At 37.2% G+C, this 21,366-nt stretch overlaps 3 protein-coding genes across 5 annotated transcripts in view; all 3 read right to left on the reverse strand.

Annotated features, from left to right (window-relative positions):
• Positions 1-21,366, reverse strand: part of Hbe1 (hemoglobin subunit epsilon 1) — a 177,272-nt gene that overhangs the window by 14,136 nt on the left and 141,770 nt on the right. The window lies entirely within an intron of this gene.
• Positions 11,582-12,517, reverse strand: Or51b4b (olfactory receptor family 51 subfamily B member 4B). Its single transcript, NM_001001027.1, has one exon. The coding sequence runs from the start codon at positions 12,515-12,517 to the stop codon at positions 11,582-11,584; it is 936 nt and encodes a 311-aa protein (NP_001001027.1).
• Or51b4 (olfactory receptor family 51 subfamily B member 4) lies at positions 20,162-21,085 on the reverse strand. Its single transcript, NM_001001272.1, has one exon. The coding sequence runs from the start codon at positions 21,083-21,085 to the stop codon at positions 20,162-20,164; it is 924 nt and encodes a 307-aa protein (NP_001001272.1).

Here is a 21,366-nt window from a genome sequence, read left to right on the forward strand (position 1 = left end):
GAACTTAGTCCAAATATTTACTCTGATCTGTATACAAGAACAAGGGTATGTATGCACCTGCATTCATACATATATCACACACACTACGAATAATAATGGCAATAATTGACACAGTTAATAGAGATTAAAACTTAAATTCCAACATCCTGAATAGTAAGTGGTATGATGTAGATAAATGTTCTAGAAAAGGGAATTGGAAATTCAGCAAGAAGAGTAGTTGAGAGATGAATTCAAATCCCACCATTTGTATGTGTATACGTGCCTGAATATACTAGGGAAAATTAACTTTCTTAAATTAGCTTTCTTAACTGTAATAAGATGAGAATATTAATAGTATTTACTTTAGATAATTAAAAAGTAGTCAATGGGGTCATTTATCCAAGACATTTTTAGTATTTTCATAAAATAAGCCCTCAGTAAATGTTAATTTCATTATTAATGTATTATTTAAAAGCAAATTAGAATAAAATGTGCTCCAAAAAATTTTAGCTGTAGTTAAAATAATTATATATATAGGGAAAATTTTAGCAGCCAACTTTCCCAGAACATTTACCATGTACAAGGCACTACTGTAAATGCTATATAATTAACCCAAACAATTCTCACAATAGTCTTAACAGACTTGGGGAAACACTACAGAACATTAGGAGTTGGTGTAACACTATGCCCATTTAGGAGGTGGAAATGGGGAAGACTGTAAGAATGTGAGTACCATAGGAGTGGGTAACTACACGAAATGTCCTGTGGAGCCATGGGTCTGTCCCATGTGTACTCTTTTGGTAGTGGTTTAGTCCCTTGGAGCACTGGTTGATTGGTATTGTTGGTCTTATGGAGTTGCAAGCACCTTCAGCTCCTTCAATCCTTTCTCTAAGTCCTCTATTGGGAACCCTGTTCTCAGTTCAATGGTTTGCTGCTAGCATTCCCCTCTGTATTTGTTATGCTCTGGCAAAGGCTTACAGGAGACAGCTATATCAGGCTCTTGTCAGCATACACATCTTGGCATTAGCAATATTGTCTAGGTTTGGTGGTTATATGATATGGACTGGATCCCCACATGGGGCAGTCTCTGAATGGCCATTCCTTCTGTCTCTGCTCCAAACTTTGTCTCTATATCTCCTCCTATGAATATTTTCCCCCTTTTAAGAAGGAACGAAGCATCTACACTTTTGTTGTCCTAATTCTTAGCTTCACGTGATCTGTGGATTGTATCTTGGGTAATTCGAGCTTTTGGACTAATATCCACTTATCAGTGAGTGCATACCATGAGAGTTGTTTTGTGATTGGGTTACCTCATTCAGGATGATATTTTCTAGTTCCATCCATTTGTCTATGAATTTCATAAAGTCATTATTTTTGATAGCTGAGTAATATTCCATTGTGTAGATGTACCACATTTTCTGTATCCATTCCTCTGTTGAAGGGCATCTGGTTTCTTTCCAGCTTCTGGCTATTATAAATAAGGCTGCGATGAACATAGTGGAACATGTGTCTTTGTTATATGTTGGAGCATCATTTGGGTCTATGACCAAGAGAGGTATAGCTGGGTCCTCAGGTAGTACTATGTCCAATTTTCTGAGTGGCATACAGTTGAGTGAATATGAAGGAGACTATCAATCTGAGTACAGTCGAAAGGGTAAAGATGAACAAAAAAATTGTAATGTAAAATGTAAAAAAAAAAGAATTCCTAGAACTCAATAATAAAATGACAAATAACAAACTGGAGAATATCCATATAACATGTGAAGGAACTGAGGCACATGATTAGCTAAGAAGAGCTGCTGAATCTTCAGTACCTCACGTGGTCTGATGAGAATCTTGACCAGTGTTCTCTATGAAACCTCAGTGGAACAAAGTGTTGTAATTTCAGAAATGACCCATTGGAAATTCATATGTATGAGGGAGTTCTTTCCTTGAGTTATATGAGAATAGAAAGGGGGGCATCTTCTCTCCTCTACTGTGTGAAATGCTCACATAACTTTGCTCAGTAGGTGTGGTTTACCATGGGAATTTCAGTAAATAAGAAAAACCTTTGGACAGGCTGCCAGTAGAGGGTCTAAACTTGGGGACTTCCTGATATAGAAAGTGAGGCAGTTCATACATTTAATTGATGTAATATCTATTGAAAAATATCTCATAAGAATAATTTACTAGTGCCCTTTACTTTCAGAAGAAACTAAAGGTCATAAAAGGCTAGAGACTGTCTTAATAGTATCATATTTATCTTGGGAAATCCTGAACCAGGACGCAAAGTTCTTGCCTGGTTGGCATGTGCATTTACATGAAGTTTCTGCCTCTAAATCTGCACATCATGAGAGAAAGATCAGAAGGAATGAAATACACACACACACACACACACACACACACACACACACACACACACCAAAACAAAACCTTTTCAAAGTGGTTTCCATAGCACAGTCCAGGCTGTACAGACTTTAGTTATTTCTTTAAAATTAAACATACAACTTAAATATACAAAAGAGCAAACTCCTGCTCTGTAACCTAACCTCCTGGTCAGGTAAGATAGAGTTATCAGAGGTTTGGCAGGATCTCACTCTGCGTGCTGTGGTGGGAGGGTTCCAGCCTAGCAAAGGGGTGGGGAAAGCCATCTCATTCTGACATTGCTGCTAGATGTAAGAGAGGACAAATGGTTTATTATCTATAAACTCGAGTCCTGGCTACCCTCACTTACAAGAAAATGCAACACTGGGTGGTCTGTGTGCACCCTCCATGGCTACTCTTAAATAAAAAATATGAAAAGTTCTTTATACTGAATTCATTTCTATCCCAAATTTCATAGTCTTCAAACACCAGTTATGGGTAATATCCCTCCACTCAATGCTTGTCTTTACATATTAGTCAAGGAAACCCTTGAACTTTCTTCCTTCAGTCTTACTGTGTTCTCCCTCTCTCAATGACTCAGTAGGGAAAACACACAACGTTTCACTTTTTTTCCTAAACTTGATAACAGACTTAACATAATGACTTAATTGCATTTATGTCAGTTCATAATATCTGATTTTTATGGTTCTGAGAAAATTACATTCTAGTGAGTAAATACAATACAAATTAAGACAATAACAATAATAGCTTTGAGCCTGTACTTTCTGTCAAAATTAGAAATACCAGGACTGGAGAGAGTGACAGCTCAATGGTTGAGAGCACCTCTTGCTCATGTAGATGACTTGAGTTTGGTTCAAAATACCAATGTGCTATCTCACAACAGTCTCTCAGTTAGTCACATGGTATCCAATGCCCTCTTCTGACTGCTATCGGCACTAGGCACATCCACGGTATACATACACATATGCAGGCACAGTACTCATACACATAAAATGAATAAATAAATTTAGAGTGTAGAAATGCTATAAAAATAACCCAATGGTTGTGAACAACAATGAAATAATGTATATAAATATCTTTGGATAACATGTGGTATAAAAATTCAGGAACTACATTGAAGCATTTTATTTTATTTTATTTTTTAATTCTGTTTATTTTTTGAGTAATTCAAATATTAGTACTGTTTTTACATCATTTGTGTTTCTCCTTTCTCCAATTCCTCTTGAATACCTCCCACTTCTCAAATTAATGACATTTTATTCTTTAATTGTTACTTTATGAATAATGTAAAAACTTTTATATTACACACATGTTTATAAATACATTCAACCCAGATCAGTTAGAGCTGCTGAGATGTGCCTAAAGCTGCCCATTTTAGACTGGCTAACCAATCAAGGAACTCAGCTAATTCTCTCTCAGCATTCATTAATTGTAGTAGCTCTACTTCACAGGTAATTTTAGTGCCTAATTCCTGGTACTACCTTGTGATTTGGAGAAACCACACATCATTTATATTTACCAAAACTGACTGGGAAAAGCATCGGACGTACATCAAAACTTAATTTTAATAACCAGAAAAATAAAAAGACACCCTCTTTTCCTATCAATGACAAACATTTGGTTTTTCCAACTGTTGGGACTGTGAATGAGTAACTAATAAAAGGCTTCCAGATGCTGTGTGAAGGTAGAAGTCCTGGAAAGAGCAAGTGTCTCAAAGCACTGCCTGATGGGAAATTCTGCACCGTAAGGTTACATAGTGACCTTATGTAAAAAGTACCAACCATTTGTCTGGTCCTAAAATGGAAATGATTTTCAGGGTTAGAGAAGGCTGAAGACATTTTGGTTTCTGCCTTTGAAGGCTGACACACTCTCTTTCTTGTTGAACAAGTGCAAAACTCTTGTTTACTCCCAAGGTCTGTTGTACTCGTATTGAGTTTAAAGATTGCAAAGTTGGGATGTCTGGTGTAGGGGGAAAAAGGGACAATAAAACCTATGCTGCATCGCACTCTCATGAAATGCTTTAAGCCAACCATGAAGCTGATGTGTCAGAAAGTGTTTTCATGTCTTTTAACTAATTTTTATTACATAATATAAATTAGGGACCATTGAATTAAGTCGAAGGCAGATACTTCAGATCAGTAACAGGAGCATTTTATATGAAGAACACTAAATGAATGCAGAGTTTTTTATTATTTTGTAGATTCATATATACCAGTAATAAGGAATGTGAAAGCACGCATTTGGGAAGAGATGGGAGACAAGAAAGCAATTTGGCATGAAAGGGAAAGGTGAAATGATGGCGATATATTGGTTATACGTGAAAGTCTCAAAAATACACTCATTTTTAAACAAGGAAGTTAATTTTGAAGACCTACACTTATCATCATTTTCCTGTCATCTAGCTAAGTTTTTACCATCTATCTTTCAATCATCTATTTGTCTATTTATCATTTGTCCTTTATTGTTTTTTAAACATGAATGCAAAGTTTACAGTGCAGTATAGCAAGTGTGTACTCTGTAGAAGTGGGAGTTCTTGGAGCAAAAGTGAACACAACTTTGCTGCCCTCTCTCGTCCTTCTGCTATATTGCAATTCCCCTTTTAAATTATTCTAACTTCAATTTGTTCTTTTACACACCCATTCAAGTGTCTAATACATTCCGATTACTGTCCCACCCATTCTGTCTTGTCTTCTTCCCAATCTCATCAGGACCATCCTGCACATTGATATCTTCCTGCTTGGTTTTGTGACCTGATGTGTTTATTGAGGACTGTCTATGAGATAATGGTTTGCTCATAGACAAACCATTGCCCTGTTAGCTCAGCAGTGAGGATACAACTGAAGGCAAGTCTGTGTCAGCTACTTGGCATAACCAACCATGGGATCCTTTGGCAGCAATCATGTCCTCAGTTTGTTTCAGCATTTCACAAAAATCCAATAATAGTAATCCCTAATGCACAACAGAATATTGAACAGAATATTGAGATATTGGGTGGGCAGTATATGAAAAAAATCAAAACACGATTTGAGTTGAAGCCTTTCAAAAAAATCCATGGCAATAGACAACTTAATCACTTTCATGAGTTCTGAAGTTCTCCAGCCCAATATTAGGATAATTTTATGTGATTTCTAGTGTTAAAAACATAAACTTTGTGATATAATATAGAACAACTTTGCACAAGTTAGGAAAATCAACTTACTTCAACATTATTTTAACAGTACCTACTGTGTGTCAGTTCATGTGCCTGATGAAAGTTTTAGGTGTATCATCTTACTTAATCCTCACTAATTTTGAAGGTGTTGTTGTTGTTGTTGTTGTTGTTGTTGTTGTTTTGTCTTTTCCCACATGAGTAAATTACAACTTAGAATACTTAAAGAGCTATTAGAAATTTAACTGGAAAATTGCTTCATATTATAAAACAATACAATAATATAGATTCATATAGCACCTATATCTTTTCAGTCATACTCCTCTACCCTAAGGACATTAGCTTCAGTTACCTCACATTAGTTCTTTTTTTTTTAAACATCTATTTATTTATTTAGGCAGGGTCTCGATCATTCTAGTCATAGATGACCTGGAAGTCAATTCTCTACCCAGGTCATGTCTGGATCTCAGGGTAATTCTCCTATCCCAGCTTCCCAAGCACTGGGATTACAGACTCACATTAGTTCTTATGGTGTATTCTTCTTGAGAGTTGAGAATGTAAGGAGACTTGTTGAGGGAGACAGATGGGGGGTGGGGATGTAAGAAAAGGAGGATAGTTAACAAAGAACCCAGTTGTTTGTCTCTTGGAAAACTTCTCTTTCAACTACACTAAATTAAATGTAACTTTTCCCTTTCTGCTTTTCTAAAATAAAGACTGCTTAATACTTAAAATCATTTGAAAGTCTCTGGCATTTGTAAAATCCAAGGTGACTTTTTACTGACTTTGCTTAAATATTATACATAGTGACATATTCTCAGAAGACAGTATGGGGAATAGAGAAAGAAGGTAGGGAGAACACATAAGTGTCCTGTTCCTCTAACATGGAAATAACACCTCCAGGCAAGGGGTCTTTTCACCACTATCCTCCCTGGAGGTTCCACACCCCTAGGTCTGTTTGTCCCATAATTGCCTTCCCTCTAGTGGTGAAAAAGCTTTGTTCTTTTTCTCTGTTTTTGTCAGGTATGAGTCAGTTTATGTAATCAATGAATAAAAGCAAGCTATCTTGAATTTAGTCATTTATTTTATTGTTGTGATCAGCATTCAAGTTCTCATTCTTCACTGGTGACCACTCAGGCCCTGCCACGGGCAGACTGACAGGCTGCAGCATATTCAACTGGAATAAATTCCTCATGCTTACTGTACTAAAGTGAAACTGACACAGCCAAATGAAGCTTTATAGATACTTTTCAAATAAGAAAAAAAATTACTTTCATAGCATATACAAAACAGTTATTTACATGTTCATCGCACTATGATAATAAACTTTTGCAGAAGACCACATGAATTCTTAATCTAAATACAAGTTCAGACTAACAGGACCATGACAACGAGGAGGGACAGGGCCGGTTATAGGGTCAAGAAAAGAGAAGCCATTTGAACAAACATCACAGAATGGACCAGAAGGGTACAGCAATAAATGTCTGCCAAGCCAGCAAGAGAAGTAACTGGTAATGAGGACAGCTGTCCACAGAAGAAGGAATCCTGGGACACGGAAGCTCAGAAGTCGTGAACTGCGAGGCACTGAACTGTAAGAGCCCCATTTATGGAAAACCTGGTAAAAGTTAATACTAAGACTACTAACCTGGTGGGTGCACAGCAATAAAAATATGTATAAGCATGACTCGCTGTGCTAATGTAGGCACTTCCCCCTGCAGTTGAGATGTGCACTCCTGTTATAGTCTGGGGCTGAAAAACCTCTTAGGAAGGAGAAGCCAGGAAAACTGAGTTAGTCATCTGGTACATGGAAGGACGGAGGAAGAGAGTGCAGTTGGGAACGAGGGAGGTACTCCACCTTGGCCAGGTTCATATCATTTTTAATGTCTGTTTTTTAGTCAAACTTAAACACATAACCTAATGATTGTAGAGAAGAACAAAGATTTTAATGATGACCTTGTTCTTGTAATCATAGTCACAAAGGGCTATCAAGACCCCATGCTTCTAAAATAAAATCAGAAATATTTATATGTTTCACAAACACACAGAGCAGTAGAAGTCAAACTATAAATGCCCCCAAATTACTTTCTAGAATGTAGACTCCTTCACCCTAAATATATATTTCAGAATAAATATATTAGGCTTTGAGAAACATTTTTATCAAAAACCAAATACAGAGTTGTGGAGCCCAGTAACAATGGAAATAATCTACAAAAGAGTTCCTATACCTAAGGCTCAGGGGACACTGTGAAGAGCAGGTGGAATGATTGTAAGAGACTAAGGGTCATGGAGCTTGCTGTGAGACTCTCTCTCCTAGTGATGTCAGAAGCTACATCCATAAAGTGTCACCAGCACGACTTCCTAAACATTAGCTGAACATGGAAAAAACTAATATAGACTCCAAAGTGGACTGGGAAAAATTGATGAGACCTCTGCTCTACCCAAAGAACTAAGCAGGAAACTAAAGAGAATTCTGAGGCCTCCTACCTCTCCCTGTAGAACTCTCTAACCCCTTCAACTTCCATCCATTTTACTCTAGAGGTCAGCAGAAATGGAGAACTCCATTTGAGGAGTAATAAAAAACAGCATATTTTACTGTTATCCCCTGACCAACACAAGAGAGGAGATTGGACGACATACTATTTATATGGATAAATCCACCTGGGTCACACGTTATTTTGATTAAACTACTTAGCCTACTTAAATCACCTATATAGGCACCAATCTCTTCAGGGTAATGAAAAGAAACTTGAAGGTTCTCCTGAGAATTAAAAACTGTAAAGTTCATAGAATAGATTTGGACAATTACCATCATTCTACTATTGTATTCTAAATTCACACGAGGTTGTAAGCTCTGTTTGCTTTACTATACTTTGCTGTTACCATGGAGGTGAAGGCTCATGCATCATGTTAGCGCCCACATTTAGCCTCTAATTCATTTTTCCCCTTTTATTTCTTGCTTGCATCTTTCAACAATGCTTTCTAAATCCAGCTGGTTAGTGAAGATAACAAATGATGCTGATGCAGAGAGGCCAGGATAGACTATCAGAGGAGTCAAGGCCAGTGAGCACAGCAGGAGGATCTGTCTGAAGCCAGATAAAATGGGTGCTTTGAAAGGGTGTCTCATAAGATAAGAGACAGAAGAAAGGAGAGTGAAACGTGAAACTCTGTCAAGATGTAAGTGATTTCAATAAGGCACATGAATAAGAAGACTACAATAGAAAGATTCAGCATTTAAAATGAGACTCTTGAACTATTCTGGCCACGAAAATGTCTCAGGAATGGCTATAAGAAATGATAGAAATTAATACTAACAGGCTGAAGATAATTGGGCAATAGCAAATCACTCCTACATTTCTGTGTGGAATACCTTACTAAAGAGCAATGAACTATTAGCAAGCAAATCCAGGAACTCTACTAAATCCGAAAGGCACTATGTTGGGTGAAAGAAAAGAATTTTCTTTTACATAACTTCTAGTCTTGTGGTAGAATATGCTTGACCATGTAAGGAATAATAATGACTTATGTTATAGGACTTAGCATTGGGTGAGTCCCTTAACAATAGTGGCATCTAACATGCAGTGAAGGATCTGTGCTATGTCCAGTTCATAATGTGTTACTCAAGAAAGGAACAGAGGTAAATGATTGAAGAGAAAACAGGTACAACATCAATGATTTTGTTTCACAGTGGGAAAGCAGATGTCTGGAGAATGTCACATGTCCATTCTCACTATCCACACACAATCGAGTGACAGGCATGTCCATGACACAGACCACATAAGAGAAGGGAAGAATGGGACTCAGGAAAGGGGATGTTTGGATGTTTGGATGTTTGGTAAATTGTTCAGAAATGTGGGAGTAAAAGAAAAAAATTCAGCTTTTAAGTGATACAAAAGGAAATAAAAGGAATAACAGTCTTTGTTATCATGTTTAACTTGCTGAGTGACTTAGTACCTCAGCATCATAAAACAACTGTAAAATTGCAGGAGTCATCTTATCAAGGATCTGTTGGCCTTTAGTAAGAGCTAATGAGGGATCACAAACATGAACTGAATGTGTTCATGCAAAGCCTTTGAAGAACCTACATGATAATTGCTACATCTATAAGATAAAGAGTCTGGCATGAATGTGTGAGAACCCTGTCAGAAACAACAGGGAACCACCCTGCCTAGGGGAAGGACAGACAAGGAAATGGCCTAAGCAGGGAACTACCCTGACTAGGGTGAAGACAGAGAGGGAAGTGACAATGCCAGGAAATACCACAAATTCCACAAAATGGGCAGGACAGGGCAAAATGTAGGAGACAACCTTCTCATTCAAGTTCACCAATAATTTTATTGAGTGGGGGGTCTTCTGATGGACTTTTACAAATGCAACACAACCAGCCACATTATATAAAAAATAAAACTTTAAAATGTATACTATTATTTGGGGGTTTAATCTCTGAGAAGACTTTAAGCAGATGGGGAAACAACTCAGCTTAGGAGACTCACAGGATTGAGAAAACAAAGCTTCTGCCTCCCTGGAGAGCAGGAATGTGACACTGAGATCAAAACTAACAAAGAACCCTGTGTAAGGAACTAGGTAAGACTTAGCATTGGGTGAGTCCCTTAACACCCAATTAAGGGAGGATAGTTGAGTGACACTTGTCTGAACAATGCTCCTGTTGAAGTGACTTTATGTGATTTTATCTATGCTGTTGTCTTAATAGCATAAAAGAACTTTATATAACATAGATTATAAGATTCACTTAAAATTATATTTCATTAAGGGCTATTTACCAACAGAAAATGATTTTAAATAGTCAACCTGTTTTTTCATTCATTTTCGACAACTAATCTGAAAGAATCAGAGGATCAAGGAGTTTGCTATGAGATTGTATCTCATAGGAATCTCAGAAGCTATGCCGTTTCATAACGTTTCACCATCATGACTGCCTAAACATGAGCTTCTCAAGGAAAGGTGTGATAGAGAAGTTAACATGGATGGGAAAAAGACCACAAGGCCCCAGCTATACATTAAGAACTACAGACAGAAAACTCAGGAACCTGGAGAGCAGAAGAATTAGTCTGCCCCAATGAAAAGTACACCAATTGAAGAGCCAATAAAAGTTGGTCATCCTTCACAATATGCATACAAGTGACATCATATAGACCGAACAGGTTATATTCAGGAAGATACAGAGATAGATAGATAGATAGATAGATAGATAGATAGATAGATAGATAGATAGATAAAAATATAGATAGGTGTGTATGTAACAACCTATCTATATTTGATGAATTTGGGGAAAAAAGCAAGGATAGGTATAAAGGAGGGCTTGGAAGTGAAAAGGAGAAAATAATATAATTGTATTACAATATCAAAAATAATAGAAATAATTTTTCAAAAAAGATTAATGGACGGACTGATGGACCTTGGGAATCAGAGAGTCACTATCATTAATTCAGTAGCACTGTAACCCCACCAGGTTCTGATGGAGACTTCCAGAGTCATGTAGATGGCCCCTGTTAGCCCTATTATACATGAAACAAAACAATAACATGTAAATATAGACTGGAGCCTTGTTTGGAGGAGAAAAAATTGATAGGGGTGGGAAAGACACAAAACAATGAGAGTAAGCAAATGACAATGTCAGGGACAAGTTGAACTTTAAAAAACTAATAAAATACTATGCTGTTTAAGTAAAAAAGCTTCTGATCATCTCCTTCATTGTCACATCAATAAATGTGTGCCTCAGCCAAGTTATTTCTATCCATTCAAACTTGAATTTCTGAAAAAGTGATTTTTCTTCCCTTTAGATACAGAACCTGTATTATCCCATCTGGTGTGTGTGTGTGTGTGTGTGTGTGTGTGTGTGTGTGTGTGTGTGTGTGTGTGAGAGAGAGAGAGAGAGAGAGAGAGAGAGGCAGAGAGACGGAGACAGAGACAGACACATACAGAGGAGAGAGACGATAGATTTCCTTGCTTGGCTTAGTTTCCTTCTTTGTGTAATATGGAAACGTCATGACATAGGAAAGAAATATTATTTAAAAAAAGAATTATTTCTAATACAGGGCTAGAAATCATGAAGAATTTGAGAGTCTAAATAAGAATTCAAGTCGTACTATGTCTGGACAGTAGATGATGAATACTCCTCTGAATCTGCTTGGTCTTGATGCTATAAATGATGGGGTTCATAAATGGAGGAAAGAGAAAGTAGACATAGCTCATGGTGATGTGCACCACATGGGGGGCATGCTTTCCAAACCTGTGAATGAAGGTCAGGCCAATCACTGTGATGTAAAAGACCAGGACACAGCTAATGTGGGAGACACAAGTGTTGAGAGCCTTTGCTCTCTCCTCTCCAGAGGCGATGCCCATAACTGTCTTCAGAATAAGGACATAGGAAAAGACAATGATGAGTGCATCAAGGAAGACAGTCAGGGCAACCAAAACAACTGGGTATATGCTGTTAAAGGTAATGTCAGCACATGCGAGTTTCATGACATCTTGATGAAGGCAGAAGGCATGAGAAAGGATATGGGAACGGCAATATGGGATCCAAAAGAGAGGTAGAATTGGGGGCACAATAGATACAAAACCTCTGAGCAGTAACCCCAGCGCCATCTTCATCACCCTAGAATTGGTAAGGATAGAGTTATAATGCAGAGGGGTACAGATGGCCACAAATCGATCATAAGACATGGCAAGCAAGACCCCTGATTCTACAATGGCTAGGGAATGGATGAAGTAGGACTGAATGAGACAGGCTCCGTGTGCAATCTCCCTCTGGTTCAGCACCAGAACACCCAGCACTGTGGGCATCGTCGTTAGTGTCATCCCAAGGTCTGTACTTGCCAGCACAGCCAAGAAGTAGTACATGGGCTCATGAAGGCTGTGGTCATTCCAAATGATGAAGAGAAGGGTACCATTCCCTAAAATGATGGAGAAGTAGATGACAAAAAAAGGAATAGAGATCCAGTGGTGAATCATTTCCAAGCCCAGAAAGCCAGTCAGTAGGAAAGGAGCATCACTGTTGTTGGACCACATGGTGGGAGTGCAGCTAAAGACAGTTTCAGAGAGAGACAGTCTAAGTAAACAGTACTCTTCCTACCACCACCTCATGGTAGCATATCTTCAGGTCACAATTCATTTCCAAGTGTCCAAGCTTTTATGCATCATCTCAGACTTTTTTTCAGCAGATCTTTGCCTAGAATAGGAACATCGATCACCGTAAGTCAGTATCACAATTTGCTATTAAGTATGTAGCTTTTAAGGTCAGGTGTACTCCCAACCTTTTGACTTAGTCTTCACTGTCCGACTTCAAATCAATCACATTCATTTCACTCTTCCTTTCTTAAACTTTTTTTAAATTTTATGCGTGTGTGTATGGTGACTGTATGTTAGTGTATATCTGAGCACCCTGAATGTAGTACCGAGAAAGACTAGAAGAGGACATGGAATTGCCTGGAGCTAGAGTTGCTGATGACTGTGAGTTGCCCTGTGGTAGCTATTCTGATAGAGAGAAAATAAGGACCGTATCATGATCCTCTAGATTATGACCTGTTAGTGACACACCTGGAATGCAGAAAACTTAATTTGTGTACCATCGTAAGCCAAAATCCTCGCTATAAATGTAACCCTCCTGTGGAGAGCAAAATATGAGAAGAGATAAGCTTTACAGCCTGTTATACAGCACAGAGGCCAGCCACAATTCTCTACCTCCTGCCACTTTGAATGTGGATCAGAGTGAATAAGCAGAAGACCCAGCTTGCTTGCTTCTAGACCTTGGAATATCCAGGTTTTAAGGACTAACACTAAGTAGTAACTCTTTTGAGAATAGAATAGAATACAATTTGGTAATATGTATTTATCGACTTAAACTAAAGAGTACCCTATTTGGTATTAATACTCCCTACTTGAAACTATACTCATATTTAATTTTAGCATAACTGGAAGTGTCAGAAACTTACATATATCTGACTTTAAAAAGCTGCTCAGTCTAGACATACTACTTATACGGGGCTGGAGGAATGCCTTAAGAGCACTCATGGCTCTTAAACAGGACATAAAATCAGTTTCCAGCACCCAGATGGTGGCTCACACTCATCTGTAACTTCAGTTGCAGGGATTCCAACTCATAGTACCACTGACTGAATGTTTTACAAGAATCCTGTATCACTCTCAGGCAAGTTCACTGGGTTCTCATGAGTGTAGCTAACAGTGACACACTCTCTACCTTGTCCCTTCGGAAAGCTGTATTTGGATTGATTCTCATAAAGCAATAAGGCCCGTATGTTCAGCAGTGTGTCCAAAAGTCACAAACATCATCCAGAGATTATTCAGATATTTCTAAATAGGCTTCAATCATCTGCACACTCAGTGTTTTCTAATACCATTTCCTTAATCTGAGTCCATCATTCAGAATGTGTGTTTATTTACAAGAGCTGTGTAGATGAGAAAACCACAGGCTAAGGGCGGCAACCTAAAGTCACAGCTTTGGGGAAATTATTTAAACTTTGCCTCCCTTATATGCTTATTAAGATAGAAACTCTGGAAAGAAAAGTTGGATTCTTCAGAATGTTTTTTCTTTATAATAGAAAGAAATAAATGTATCCTGAAGAAATAAATAAATAGATGGACAGTTTATCAGAGGATGCTAAGGGTGATTTGTGTTTGTCCTTTTTTAGAAGAAACTTTACAGTACTAAAGGGTTCACTAATATAAAAGTATCTGAATATTCAAATAAGGTAAACTTCTAAATTTTTTTATTATTTTTGGACAAGTATGCTTCTGGTGAACTTGCCATTGTTAATAGTACAGCAGATGAAGATGCTTAATGATTGTAGGATTATAGTGAATGAACACAAGAATCTGAAGTCAATACATTACTTGAATTTTCTAGAATAAGGCAATTAAACTTTTGATAAATAAAATATCCTCCTAAGGTTGAATATTATGTAGTGTAGAGAAATTCAAATTTAGCTTTCTATGGCTAAAATGTTAAGCTTATGTTTATCTATTAAAAATATGCAGCAACTCTCCTGTTCATGTTTGCCATCCAGTGCAGCATGCCCTTTCCTTAAATCCTTACTTAAATAAAAATGTCTCTTACATTCTTAACTTCTCTTCCAGAATTGTTAGAAAGCGAGGTAGAAGACTTTATTTTAAATGTATCTACTGCAATTTGAATGTATATTTTCTTACCTGACACAATTTTCTCTCTGTGATTTCTAATCATTGTCCATCATACCCTCAGTATACATTCCGAATCCTAATGATACACATATTTATTGAAGGACCAACTCCCAAGGTGCTTTTCTATGTCACTTCCACACAGGCTATTTGAGCATGCCAAGGAAAAGCCAGGGAGCCACCCCATGGTTAATAGCATATAATTGTACTAATGCTGGGAAACTCACAACCTGTGTAACTCCTGCTCCATGGGCTTCAACACTTTCTTCTGCACCCCAGAGATCCCTGTTTCTCTCTCTCAACCCCCATTTCTCTCACACAAATACACAATTAAAAGCAAAACATCATCCTCTCTCTCTCTTTCTCTCTCATTCTGTCTCTCTGTCTCTCTCTCTTTCTGTTTCTCTGTCTCTCTGTCTCTTTGTCTCTCTCTCTGTCTCTGTCTCTTACTTTTTACCCATAAGTCCTAATTTGTGCTGTCCCTATATACCTGTGTATGCTTTTGTCCACTGGAGCTGGTTGACCTGTAAGTGACAACAGTCTCAAAAGTAACTGTTTACAGATGTCTCACCAACAGCTACCAATTGCCAGTAGTTCTTTCGCTTGGTTTGTGACTTCATGTCAGTTTCTCCTCTCCATGGTAAGATTTTTTTCAGGTTTAAGCCTTTGTTAGAAAAAGTTGTCATGCCAATTGGAGTCCAAAGAACCTCCAGACTTAGACTAGGGAGAATTTAAACAGACATCTACATGGGTTGGTTTTAAAATAATTCAGTGCAGTTTTATCCAAGAACATACAAAAATTACCAATAATCACATGAAAAGATGTTCTTCATCATTATTCATTAGAGAAAGGGAAATCTAAACCACAGTGAGGCATCACAGTGTGTCACCGAAACTGGCTGTTAAAACAATAACGAATGTTGAGGAGTACATGGGCTACAGTAAATCGGTAAAGTGGTGCAACAGTTAGGGGAACGTTGTAGAAACTTCTTTAAAAAGCCATGGGGTGGCCCCCTGGCTTTTACTTGGCATACTCAAATAGCCTGCATGGAAGTGACGTATTAATACAAATTGCATTCATACACAGATATACATGCTAATATGTGTGTATACCTTATAAAATATTTATTTAATAGTGGTTATTGAACAGAGGACATGGTGAAAGGTGAAATTCAGAAGACAGCTTTTAGTAGTTGTCTCTATACCACTACATGGGTCATGGGATCAGGCTTGGCAGCAGCAAGCACCTTTGTCTACTCAGACATTTTAGAAGCCCATATAATAGATTTCAGTGGTTAAATATTGTTTAGTCAATGAAACAATGACTGTCGGACACGTGCTACAATGTAGATGGATGTTAAAAAAGTTCCTGAGATTAGCCATATACAAAGAAAAATGATGTGAATCCAATTACATTGAATCTCATAATATTTCTAAGCCATACCCATCCTCAAATCATGACCCATGTGTTCTGTAGAACTACCATGGGTAAAATAGATTAAACTCCCTTGGCCTTGTCTTAAGAATTATATCACTGATAACTTAAGGTTGCTCTGTTATAAATAGGGCCAGATGGAGGGGTAGGGAGGGAGAGAGAGACAGAGACAGAGACAGAGAGACAGAAGACAAACAGAGAGACAGGGAGACAGAGAGAACGTGTTGGAGGGAAGGTAGACTAAGAAAATACCACTGAAATAACATGAAGTTCCTGTTTAGTACAGTGAAATGAATTCAAAAGTTTTGGGATAGCAATTTTTATTATATAACATTGCACTGAATTATATACTTGGAGGAAAATCAGATGGTAAATCATATCTCATACAGACATATAATGTCATTTTAAGCAGTCAACAGCTCACACTTGTGTGGAACCCAGGTGAGTGCATCACCGATCAATTATCAGAGAAGCTTAGTCCTGAAGTAGATGGTAGCTAACACAGAGAACAACAACTGGACAATGTTCAGTGAATGAGTTTGGAGCACTGCAGCTCTTGATGTCCTAATCAAACTCTTCCCTTCAGACCTCAGAAATCTATGCTGCAGAAGAGGCAGAATGGGTCTGAGAATTGTAGAGGTAGAGGATTGCTCCAGGAGACAGCATCTTGCAAACAGCAGGACTGATGCACGTTTGAGTTCAGGGGCTATGACAGCATGCACAGAACTAACACAAATTCCAGCCAGACAACCTCTGAGCATGAAGAAGAGCAGCAACACAAATTCCCACCCCAACCAAGGAGTCATTTACAACTGACACCTGCTGGAAAGAGAAAATCACATTGGGTGTATAAACCACACTTCAGAACTGGACTCCTGCCCAGGAGTAGCTGACAACACACAATAGACTTCCTGTCTTTTGTGAGACTTTTGTTTGGTTTATAATTTTTGCTATTTTGTTTTTGTTTGGATTGTTGGTTTGGTTTTTGTTGTTTGTTTGGGGACACAGAAAGAATATTAATTTGGGTGAAGATGGGGGAATATAGGAAGAGTTTATGAGAGGGGATAATATGGTCAGAATTCAATGTATAAATGAAATTTAATAAAGAGCACACACAGTTGAACAGACTAAATACATTCCTTAAATTTATTGTGAAAACTAAAGAGAAGATCTCTACAAGACTAAGCCAGTCAGAATTTGCATATGGATGGAGAGAGTCTCAGAAAGTTTCACCTTGCACTATCAACAGTATGTGATGTCTGAAGAAAGAAGAATCATTTTTCTTTGGGATTTTAGCCACTAGTAATTGCCTATGCTCAGGTGGATGGCCCCACGCATCATGTTCATATAGGTAAAAGTAATTAGCATTAAGATAATTTTTTTAAGAAAAGAAGAGAATGTGAAGCTGCGAGAGGAACATTATAAGGGAAAGACTAGGAGGAGTTAGATATAATCATAACATATTCCATTAATGCACAAATTTTTTAAAAGAAATAAAAATATCTCTTTTAAAAAGAAGAGAAAATAAAGAAGAAAGTTTGGAGACAGGAAACACAGGATTAAGGATTGCATTATTTCCCCTATACAATCATTATACATAAACAAAGACACCATTACACATGTTTGCCTGTGTATACATGCTGGTATCAAGTCTCTTACATCTTAAATATCTACATTTTACAATGTAACTCCGTGGTTCTTTCCATATATCAAAGAAAATAATCAAGAATAGACTTTTTTGTTCACTAAGTCCTTATGAATTCACTTCCTAATATATCTACCCATTAACTTCCCACTGCACCTTTGTAAGTTAATTTACTATTACCTTTAGTTCAGTCTCCTCTGACCTCTCCTGTGCCTACTTTCTTCTTTCCTTACTCAAATTCATTAGTGTCAAATATCTTATGATTTGAAAACACCAGTGAATCTTTGTTCCTTCTTTCTATAGCCTTTGATGACCCAGCCAACATGACCTTTGGCATGTAATGCTTTGGTTGCTCTTAGAACATTCTCGGTCTCATTGACCTCAGTTAGCTCTAGATGCACTTACTTATCTCTGCTGAAAGAACAAACCCTTAGTAAATTTTACTCTTCCTTCAAACCAGCATCTGCCCACTTTTGAGAGTCACTGTCTTTTTTTATTAATAAATAGTGAATGTCAGTGAAACCTCCATGAAAATAAGTATATGAAGGTTGACAAAATATTTACAATTCTCCAAGCCCAAACTTAATTATGCACAAGATATGTAAAACTTTATGAAAGAGAATAAGAAAGGTTTAAAATAAAACTGAGCTCAGGAAAGACCCTTAATGCAAGTCTCCAGTATCTATCAAATAATGACTCATGCAAGTCAGTTATAAAGGGGGAAAAAGAATATGAATCATGATCGGGATAAAGTAGAATTTAGTTATGGTAAAAAGAAACTTAATTGTTGAAGTGTAAAGAAGAGAAGTGAAAAATATGTAGTAAGGGACACAATGACAAGAGAAATATTTTCGGAATTCCTATGTCACATACATAAAATGATAATAAATAGTTATTCTGTGTTATCAAGTAATTAGGAGAAAGTTTTTGAATAGTGCAAGACAAGACAATTACCAGCAGAATATGATAATTATTCTAACTTAATCAAAGCATTTGACACATAAATCAAAATAGCACACACTATCCCATGAATCTGTTCAATTATCATATACATGTTACAAATGAATAAAAATCAAATTATCTATACATAACTACAATATCAAGTTACATTTTATTTTTCAGATATTATAAAATATTTCATTTATTCATTTATAAAGAAACATGGATATAATAATAAAGGATAGGATAAATAGCTTGAAAAAGTAAATTGGCATACATTTTATTTTGTTAATATTCTAAAAGATAATTGTGTAAAAAAAAAGTAGTAAGATGTATTTGGGGTATAACCTACATAAAGATAAAGTATGTTGGCAGTATTTCAAAGTGAGAAGAAAGAATGAGAAATATGTCATTGTACAGTTTTCATTTATGGAATAAAATAGTATTATTATAAGACAGACTAATAAATTCTAGGGCACAAATAAAAATATTAGAAAAAAGAAGTACAAGTGGGAGTGACTTAAAGAATGAAAATAGAATAATGAAAACAGTCCAAAACGATGAGCATGGAAAAGTCATGGTGATTTGTAAGACGTCTGGTAGAGATGCTGAGTATGCAAAACCTATGTGATGACAGCATAGTGTTCTGAGAACGAAGAGTGGCTCAGAGGGGCCTCACTGTGGAGAACATCAGAGACTACATGGTATTTCTAATTCATTATTGCTACTTGAAATTAATATATAGAATAATATATTTCATTAAAACATACAGGATTTAGTGTAAAACAAAGTAAGTGAAATATCAATGAACAAATTTCAGGAAAAAAACAGGATAAAGCTTTACAAATGGCTATTGAATCATTTTAAAAGAAAACCATGCAGTGAGTTAGAGCAGTTGGAGAAAGGGGAGAGTGCATTGGGTTTCAATTCTAATAGTTGAACTGATATTTATGTAGCCATCAAATGTATTCAGAATCGTCCCCCTTTTTCCTGTCACTGACCCAGACTGGACACTTATCTTCTTTGGAAATGGTTCTTCTCTTAAAGATACATGGTCTCAATAATGCCATACTTTCTGCTTACAGAGTATTGAATGGTCTTTATCTCCAAACAAAGATGTTTCACTTTTCTACTGTTTTTCCTGTCTTCCTTCAAGATAGATAGATGAACAAATGATAGATGGATAGATTAGATAGATAGATAGATAGATAGATAGATAGTAGATAAATGGAGACACAATAGAAAGATAAATTGATTGATTGATTGATTGGTTCATTGATTTTGGTATTGATATAAAATGTATATGCTAATTGAATAGACAAATATATGCATTATTTAGATTAATCTATATCTTTATGTAATAATTTACATCCTAATGCTATAAGTAGTAAATACATGTGAAATCAAGTTCTTTTTCAGCATCCAGGAGACTGAAAATTCCCCAAATTCTCTAGATTATTACATAATTATTTACATCATCTTATACACAGAGTAGACGGAGAATGCTCCTCTGAATCTGCTTGGTCTTGATGCTATAAATGATGGGGTTCATAAATGGAGGAAAGAGAAAGTAGACATAGCTCATGGTGATGTGCACCACATGGGGGGCATGCTTTCCAAACCTGTGAATGAAGGTCAGGCCAATCACTGTGATGTAAAAGACCAGGACACAGCTAATGTGGGAGACACAAGTGTTGAGAGCCTTTGCTCTCTCCTCTCCAGAGGCGATGCCCATAACTGTCTTCAGAATAAGGACATAGGAAAAGACAATGATGAGTGCATCAAGGAAGAAAGTCAGGGCAACCAAAACAACTGGGTATATTCGGTTAAAGGTAATGTCAGCACATGCGAGTTTCATGACATCTTGGTGGAGGCAGAAGGCATGAGAAAGGACATGGGAATGGCAGTATGGGAACCAAAAGAGAGGTAGAATTGGGGGCACAATAGATACAAAACCTCTGAGCAGTAACCCCAGCGCCATCTTCATCACCCTAGAATTGGTAAGGATAGAGTTATAATGCAGAGGGGTACAGATGGCCACAAATCGATCATAAGACATGGCAAGCAAGACCCCTGATTCTACAATGGCTAGGGAATGGATGAAGTAGGACTGAATGAAACAGGCTCCGTGTGCAATCTCCCTCTGGTTCAGCACCAGAACACCCAGCACTGTGGGCATCGTCGTTAGTGTCATCCCAAGGTCTGTACTTGCCAGCACAGCCAAGAAGTAGTACATGGGCTCATGAAGGCTGTGGTCATTCCAAATGATGAAGAGAAGGGTACCATTCCCTAAAATAATGGAGAAGTAGATGACAAAAAAAGGAATAGAGATCCAGTGGTGAATCATTTCCAAGCCCAGAAAGCCAGTCAGTAGGAAAGGAGCATCACTGTTGTTGGACCACATGGTGGGAGTGCAGCTAAAGACAGTTTCAGAGAGAGACAGTCTAAGTAAACAGTACTCTTCCTACCACCACCTCATGGTAGCATATCTTCAGGTCACAATTCATTTCCAAATGTTCAAGTTTTTATGCATCATCTCAGACTTAAATAACCCTTTTCTCAGCAGTTCTTGCCTAGAATAGGAACATCAATCCCCATGAGTCAGCATCACAATTTGCTATTAAGCATATAGCTTTTAATGTTGGATAGATTTCCAAACTTTTCACTTACTCTGCACTGTCCAGC

This window comes from Rattus norvegicus, chromosome 1, assembly GCF_036323735.1.
Source record: "Rattus norvegicus strain BN/NHsdMcwi chromosome 1, GRCr8, whole genome shotgun sequence".
Classification (NCBI taxonomy): domain Eukaryota; kingdom Metazoa; phylum Chordata; class Mammalia; order Rodentia; family Muridae; genus Rattus; species Rattus norvegicus.